Source organism: Dipodomys merriami, unplaced genomic scaffold (assembly GCF_024711535.1).
Source record: "Dipodomys merriami isolate MVZ:Mamm:240054 unplaced genomic scaffold, mDipMer1.0.p SCAF_16, whole genome shotgun sequence".
In the NCBI taxonomy this organism is placed as follows: domain Eukaryota; kingdom Metazoa; phylum Chordata; class Mammalia; order Rodentia; family Heteromyidae; genus Dipodomys; species Dipodomys merriami.
This window is the reverse complement of record NW_027202937.1, coordinates 14,254,598-14,263,047: the sequence shown is the minus strand read 5'-3', so window position 1 is coordinate 14,263,047 and position 8,450 is coordinate 14,254,598. Positions and strand designations below refer to the sequence as shown.

The following is an 8,450-nucleotide window of genomic DNA, read 5'->3' as shown; positions in this document are numbered from 1 at the left end:
CCAGCATATCCCGCCCTCCAGCCTGGGGTGAACAGTGGGCTGTGCTATCCTTCCAAAGGAAACCTCAGAGGTCAGTCAAGTTTCTGGGGCTTGCAGTCCCAACAACTAAGAGCAAGAGGAGACAAAATAAGTTAGGAAAAACAGGGCAATAAATTGATTCGTGTCCACACATGAAATGCTGCAGCCTGAAAGAATTGGAAAGAACAGATTGGGTGGAGATTGGGTGGAGGTTGGCCAAGTGGTAGAGTGCTTGCCTAGCACTCAGAAATGTGTGGGTTCAATCCCCAACACCACAAATTAAAACACACACATCACACATACACATACAATTTTAAAAAATAGATTTGTGCTGGGCACCAGTGGCTCATGCCTATAATCCTAGCTACTCAGGAGGCTGAGATCTGAGGATCGTAGTTCAAATCCAGCCTGGGTAGGAAAGTCTGTGAGACTCTTATCTCCAATTAACTACCAGAAAACCGGAAGTGGCACTGTGGCTTATATGGTAGAGCACTAGCCTTGAGCTGAAGAGCTGAGGGACAGCGCTCAGGCCCAGAGTTCAAGCCCCATGACTAGCAACAACAAAAAAGAAGACTCTCACTCCAAATGACAGTATAACCCCTGTTTTCACTGTATTTGATGTTGGTATAATTTGAGGGGGAGGGAGGATGTAGTGGAGATGGGAGGGAAGTGATAGTAGGGGGAAAACAAAGGAGGAGGCAACCATGCTTGAATGTACTCATTACTTTGCTCATGTGATTGTAACCCCTCTGTATGGTATTTTCACAATAAAAAAAAGTATTAAAAATAAATAAATAAAGTAAATTTGCTCAGGCCAAAAAAAAAAGGTTTCATGCATGCACATGTGTATAGACAAACATTTATAAAACTTATACTGCATTATATAATAATAAATTTCTAAAATAGGAAAATAAACTATGACATTGGAAATTTGGGATTGTTCATACAACTTTATTGGAAAAGAAAACAAATTTGTAACAAAGTTGTCAGTTACTTTTAAACATTTCCTATGCTTTCTGGAGGGTGGGGGCAGAGAGAAACAGGGAATAAGAGACAGTGAGGAAGAAACAGAAAAACTACATAATGCAGCTGGGTGCTGGACGCTCACATTTGTAATCCTTGCTACTCAAAAGGCTGAGATCTGAAGCTGGTGCTTTGAAGCCAATCAAAAACAGAAAAGTTGCCATGAGAGTCTTCTCTCTAATTAGCCAATCAAAAACTGGAAGTACTGCCCTGGCTCATAGTGGTAAAGAGCTAACATTGAGCATAGAGAGAGCTCAGGGACTGTGCCCAGGCCCAGCACCCCACCACTGAATGATTGACATACATACATACATACATACATACATACATACATACATACATACATACATACATACATATATACATACATACATAAATGCACAATTTGTATTGGTCAACTGTACTACATTTTTCAGAGTCTGCTTCCATAACATTTATTTATTTAAATCAGTGATTTATTGTCCAAAAGTAGGAATGTTTTAAATTTTTTGTTATTATCCAGCTTATGTACAGAAGTGTTACATTTACATACATCAGGTAATAAATACATTTCCTTTCATTCAGTATCATCTGTTCCCTCATTCTCTCCTATTCCTTCACCCCCATCTCCACAATGAGTTGCAATCTTCACTTTCATGAATGTGTATAACATGACACATGGATGTATAGATAAATAGAACTAGTTATGACTACTCTACTTCATTACCAAGTATTAGCACAATAGTGAAAAATGTGATGATTCAAATTGAAAAAGGAGTTATTTACTTTCATTGTTGTTACTAGGACACATAAATGTCTCCTGAATATAGTCAAGACAAAGAAAGCATCTTGCAGTTAATACAGTAAACCTGGGTGCACTATCATTGCATTTAAAAGCTAACATTTCACCAAACATTTTGAAATACTACTGAAGTTTCTGTATCCTTCCTTCCTTCCTTCCTTTCTTGCCTTCTTGCTTTCTTTCTTTCATGGGCTTGAACTCTGGGCCCAGGCACTTTCCTCAGCTCAAGGTAACCACTTGAGCCACAGCACCTCTTCCAGTTTCCTGGTGGTCAATTGGAAATCAGAGTTTCATGACCTTCGTGACTTTTCCTGCCCCAGCTGGCTTTGAACCACGATGCTCAGATCTCAGCCTCTTGAGTAGCTAGGATTACAGTTGTGAGCCACCTGCGCCCTGTGTGCATTGCTTAAAATCATATATTTGTTTACTTTCTGCACATTTCTTGTTCAATGTCCACATATTGAAGCATCTTGATTTCTCTATTATTTTGAACACAAGAAAGTTTCCTCATAATATGTTACTCTTCTGAGTTTCTTATTTCAGAGAGGATATAGACTTAGAATCCCAATAGTGTCTTAACTAAGAGGATCCTCACAAATTGGGTTGGAAAGTTGTGAGAGATGTGGGGATTCCCACTTTGTATGTTACTGACCAAAAACCTGGAGAAGACATTCTTTAGGAGTAGTATGGGGCAGAATGATTTTAGCTTTAATGACTAATAAAATAGTTGAGACCATTGAAAAGAAACATTGTTGCATGCTCATTCTCCTTTTCCCTGCTTCGTGATGCCCCGTGAGGGAAGCAACTTTCTGGGTTAAAGGTATGGTCATGCTGAGAAGGAACTACCTGGACTAATAGCCTCTAATAGCAATGAGCCAGGTCAGTGTTCTTGTGTGCTCACTGTAGTCCAAGGATGCACTCTAAAACACACATTTAGGTGACAGAGGCTCTCACATTGGGGCCAGTGCAGTCAAACAGAAAATCTGGTCCGGACCCCTAATTCACAACTAATGTAATTGTCTGGAAAGGGAGACAATATGTCTGTTCATAAATATGTCTATTCAGTAATACTGGTATTACCGAATTTCTACTCAGTGTTACTGATTCTTCTATACTGCAGGATGAAATGTCACAGAGAATATTCCTTGTTCCTGGGGTACTTTATTCCCCACTTAAGATCCAAGGATGCTTCCACATATATCTATCTGTATCATAAGATGGCTTTCTAAGGGAAAGGTTGACTTGTTTTCATATGGATTTCCAAAGGATCCAGCACTTAAAACTTGAAGAAAGTTTTCTTCTTTAGGGGAAAAAGTACTCAGGAAAGAAGGGACATAGATTTTTCAGCTCTATTTTGCTGTATCATAAGAATGAATAAAATGTGCAAGAGTGGTGCATAATTCTGATGAGTTTAACCATAAATGCCTGTGAACAGACTAATTTGAATCACAAAGAACAAGGTTACTAGAGGTGGTGGAGATATAGGTAATTCTGGCTGAGGAAACGGGCTGAACCAAATTGGGAAAACCTAAAGAATGCTGAGGGATGTTGGAGATTTCAAGCTTTAATTTGAATTCGTTTCACTATCTGATTTAAACATTGTTTCTTTTAAAAGAGAAGAAAAAGAAATCACAATATGGGCACTGGGGCTCAGGCCTGTAATCCTAGCTACTCAGGAACCTGAGATCTGAAGATCCCTAGTTCCAAGCCAGCTGAGACAGAAAAAAAATCTCTGAGACTCTTATTTACATTTAAACATTCAAAAAATAGAAGTAGAGACATGGCTCAAAGCAATTGAGAGCAAAAGAACTTAGGGACAGTGCCCAGGCCACCAGTGTAAGCCTCATAACAGGCAAAAGAAAAGCAAAAAAGGAGAAAGAAAACCACATATATGTATATATTTTCAAATAGAGAAAAGTACCAAGTACATCACAAAACTGAGAAGACTACCAATGCATAAATAATAGTGTATCATCTCAGTGACCATAATCAGTAACCATGAGCTTGTCTCTCACTACTGGAACAAATAATGCTATTTTCTCACCTTGAATCCCACCTTTATGTCCACATTTATTACAATACTTTGTACCAGAAACTAAAAAGGTCCTTCTTTGCAAGAGACTAAATAATAGATAGGACCAATTGTTGATATTGATAAATTATGGAAGTGTGATTTAACATGCTGTGTTGGAGTTGATTTTTTGGAAGGGGGGAAGAAATGAACACACTTAACTTGCTGAGTCCTATTTACTGTTGAAAAATAAGGAATCAAAATCCACATAAGGCTAAGACCTTGAAGTGCCTATGTGCATGTATACATAGAACTAGGTGATTCTTATCCTACCGAGAAAAATGATTGGCACTTGCTCAGAAAATGGAGTCCCAAGTACTAACAATTCTGAATTAATTTCATATACTCACAGAGAACTTGAGAAACAAATGGAAGTGGCCTAATCTCTATCTCAATAACTAGTTCTCACAGGTTGGAACTTAAGGAGGAATAAGACAAATCTGAAGAAGTGAGAAACTCTATAGTTCAATTTCCCCTTTTTAAAAAATACAATTTTATTATTACTATTAAGGTGTTGTACAGAAGGGTTACCATTTCATAAGTCAGGTCATGAGTACATTTCTTTCTTGGACAATGTCACCCCCTCCTTCACTTTTCCCTCCTGTACTGCTCTAACGTTATACTTTCTCACTTTTGTATCTAGAATAAAGAAATGACAATTAAGCTGCTACAACTTCTGAGGTAATCAATGTAGTAATTGTGGAGGGAGAACAAAAGTTGTACTTCAGGGACTGAAACTCTACAGAGTGTCCTCCTCCCTGTCAGGGAGACAAGTGTGAAAACTGAAGTGTCAGTGCTAGTTTCTGAGAGCTCTAGAGACACTGAGGGTACAAATATGACTTGGGAAGCCTCCCTTGGCCAGAAGGACTAAGCTGGAGTTTGTCTTCAGTACAGCAACATGGTAAGTAGATCTAACAATTCCTTATTTTACTACAAAATAGGTGCTACAAAAATATCCCTCACAAACTTGAATGTTAACCTCTTTGCTTGAATCAGGGACTTAATTACCAGGCCAGAGGTAACTCACATGAATTTTATTCTAGTAGTAGTTAGCATCTTATTTTCACTTAAGAAAATGTCCAGGTGTGGGCATTAATTTGCCCCAACTACTGGATGCTCATTCTAGACAGGGCTTAATCCACTTCGCTTATTGTAAAGGCTGTCTTTTTTTTAATTGGATTTGCCAAGACAATGTAGGCAAGTGGTCACTATTCCTTATCCAGGCGCCCCTCACTTAGAGGCCCTCTCCCCAAAATCACTCAAAAATTAATTATTATAATTTTTAAATTTTTAAATTTTAAGATTTGGTACTGATCGTTGCTCTTTGCCTTTAAATCTTTTGGCATGTTTCATTATATGCTTCATATTTAGGATGGGTTATTCCCATGAGTCACTTTTATAGGTAAAATTGCTCCAAATGTTACGGAAAGGATTGAAAGGCAATAACTACAATCACAAAGCTAGCTGAATATAAACCTTTATGAAGACCATGCTGTGACAGACCTTCAGGACAAATTAAGATAAAGCAACCCTGTAGTATTTCGAAGGAAAGGAAAAGGAAAGGCTGACAGAAACACATTCCAAAACATGCAAACATTCCATGGATTAATGCAAATAACTTCATTTATTTTATTTTGTAAAAACTATTAGTTGTTTTACATCATCTCTAGGTAGCAAATGAAATTAGAGCTCTTAGATGTAAAAGATTAAATCTTATCCAGGCTTGAGAAAGAAAAGTGAACTTGGTCTGATGGGGAATTTGCAACTTTATAGCAAAGTGACACAGATAAAGCAGCTTGCAAAGTCAGTTGAGATCATTCTTTCTTCCCAGGTCACACAGCAACTGTAAAATGCCACCATTTGAATGCCACTCTTTTTGACTATGACCATTTCAAACAAATAATGCCCCCAATGGACTTAACTACACACAGTTAACCTTAGGTATTGCTAAAAAAAAAACAAAAACAAAAAACAGCTCTTGTCTTAAAACTGTACACAATACCTAGGTAATCCTCTTCCCCTGAACTACCTTGATAAATATCAACAAATGCAGAAATGATTCAGGCTTCTCTCAGCGGTTCTAATGGGCACAAAATGGGAATTTAAAATTCTCCTAATGACCCTCAGGCACTAATCCAGAGTTCTTCTAGGGCACCCCTCCTTCCTGGTATAGACGAGTTCTAACACTCTGACATTTGATGACTAGAACTCGATTGGCTGATTCAGCTTTAAGTGCTGTATCATAGCTGAAAAGGTAACACAGTTTACTAATATTGAGGACCAAAAATCCACTGAATATTTGTCAGCAGTAAAAACCATAAAATCATTTGAGGAAACACAAAAACTGTTAAGGTATAGGTATCAAACTTAAACTTTGAAGCAAAATGTAAGTAGGCCAGGCATATTTAACAAAACAAGAGCTACTGTGGAAGTTATTGAAAGGCATTGAAATGTTGTAACAATCGGATTTCAGAACTTTGGGGGAGTGTCATGAAGCAAGGTGTCTAGAAATGTTTGAGGGGAATACGCTAGGTAGAAAGTTTTTTTTAAAATCAAAGAGTTAAGGTCTAGTTAAAGGACTTGGAAGTTCCATCTGTCACTCTGATTTGGATATGTTAAATGTGCAGGCTTTAATGAAGTAGATAGGTTTTTGCTATTATAAACTCAATCATACATAGAAAAGTTTAGATTTGTAAACATATTTTTCAAGAAGGCATGTCAGACTATAGTGAAACATTTCTACACAGTGTCATGTAGAACAAAATAGAATCCTTTGGACAAAAGATAAACCACTTCATAGAACATGACTGTGTTTTACACTGCAAAATATTTGATTTTTTTGCAGATGCCATTGTCATTGCTAACAGTTTCTTAAATATGGTGTTGCCTGGATCCAAGATTCTGTGCCTATAAAGTACTCTATGTCTTTGAGTTTTTTCAAGGCAAGCATCTTCCTTTCCACATCTGGGCTTGGCATAGTAGGTAACACCTTTATTCTTTTCAATTATATGAACATGTTTAAAGGTCCCAAGAAGAAATCTGTACACATTGTATTCATCCACTTGGCTTTTACTAACATCATAATGCTTCTTTCAAAAGTGATACCAACCACAGTAGCAGCCTTTGGCATGGAGAACTTCTTAGAGGATATAGGTTGTGTGATGTCTGCTTACCTAGAGAGAGTGACTCGAGGACTTTCCATCTGCACCAGCAGTCTCCTCACCCTGGTCCAGGCCATCACCATCAGCCCCAGAGACTCTGTGTGGAGAAAGCTAAAGCTTCGATCTGCATGGCACATCCTTCTCCCATTGCTGTTCTTTTGGATTCTCAATTCCTTGATAAGCATGAACTTACTATTCCACATAAAAAATATCAGCAGTATGAACATATCACAACCTAGTGTAAGTGACACCTATTGCTATTTTGTACCTGACAACTTGATAATTAAATGGGTTTTTCTTATCTTCATGATCTTGAGGGATGCTGTGTTTCAGGGTATCTTGGGTGTGGCCAGTGGCTACATGGTATTTCTTCTCCACAAGCATCACCAGCGTGTTCTCTACCTGCAGAACTCCAACTTTCTCCACAAAACTTCTCCTGAGATAAAAGCTGCTCACAGTGTTCTCCTTCTCATGCTTTGTTTTCTTTTCTTTTACTGGACAGAATGTGCTTTTTCTCTACTTTTAAATTGCTTCATAAAGAATAATTCCATGATGAAAAATATTCAAGAATTTCTGAAAGTTGGTTATGTAATTCTCAGTCCCTTTATACTGATTTCAAGAGATGAAAATCTGGCTCAGTGTTAGCATAGAATACCCATTTATGAAAGTTCCATATCATTGATTTATTGCTCACATAGATTTCATGTTTTCTGTTTTTTCTGTTTGGTTGTGTTACTGAAATAGAATCTGGCCTTCTTTTGAAAGAAATTACGTCAGTGGGGTTATAATCAAGAGAAGTTCATCATAGGTTTCCAGAATTTGTGAATTCAATGCATATTAAACAAATAAATGAAAATGAAACAAATAGAAATTTGTCTAAAAATTTCACGATTAGTGCTCTTACACTGCTCAATGAGCAGTCTGTCTTTAGTAATCGACAAAACATCTGGGATTGATTATTGTGGTGAAGCACTTGTGTTTTCAAAAATAATTTTATTGTTACTATTAATGTGTTTACAGAGGGGCTAGCATTTCATAAGTGAGGTGATGAGTACATTTCTTTTTTCTGAACAACGTCTCCCCTTCCTTTACTTTCTACCAGTTTCCCCCTCTCATACCTTCTCACAGGTTTGTTTTTTTAAATCTCTTTTGGAATGAAAAAATACTTGTATAGAATGCATAGTTATCATTATATTATGTCAACCATTTTGGGGGTAGGGTTGCCATCCCTAGGCCTTGAACTCAAGTACCTGGGTGCTGTCTTGAGCTTTTGTGCTCATGTCTAGTGCTGTACTACTTGAGCCCTTGCTCCACTTTCAGCTTTTTGATGTTTAGTTGGAGATAAGAGTCTCACAGACATTCATGCCCAGGTTGGCTTTAAACTACCACCCTGAGA

The 8,450-nt window shown here is 37.6% G+C and overlaps 1 protein-coding gene across 1 annotated transcript; it reads left to right on the top strand.

Annotated features, from left to right (window-relative positions):
• The first annotated feature begins 6,814 nt into the window (after positions 1 to 6,814).
• Positions 6,815 to 7,699, top strand: LOC138827659 (vomeronasal type-1 receptor 4-like). The gene has a single exon (XM_070023280.1). It carries the CDS (start codon positions 6,815 to 6,817, stop codon positions 7,697 to 7,699), a length of 885 nt encoding a protein of 294 aa, XP_069879381.1.
• Positions 7,700 to 8,450: the final 751 nt, after the last annotated feature.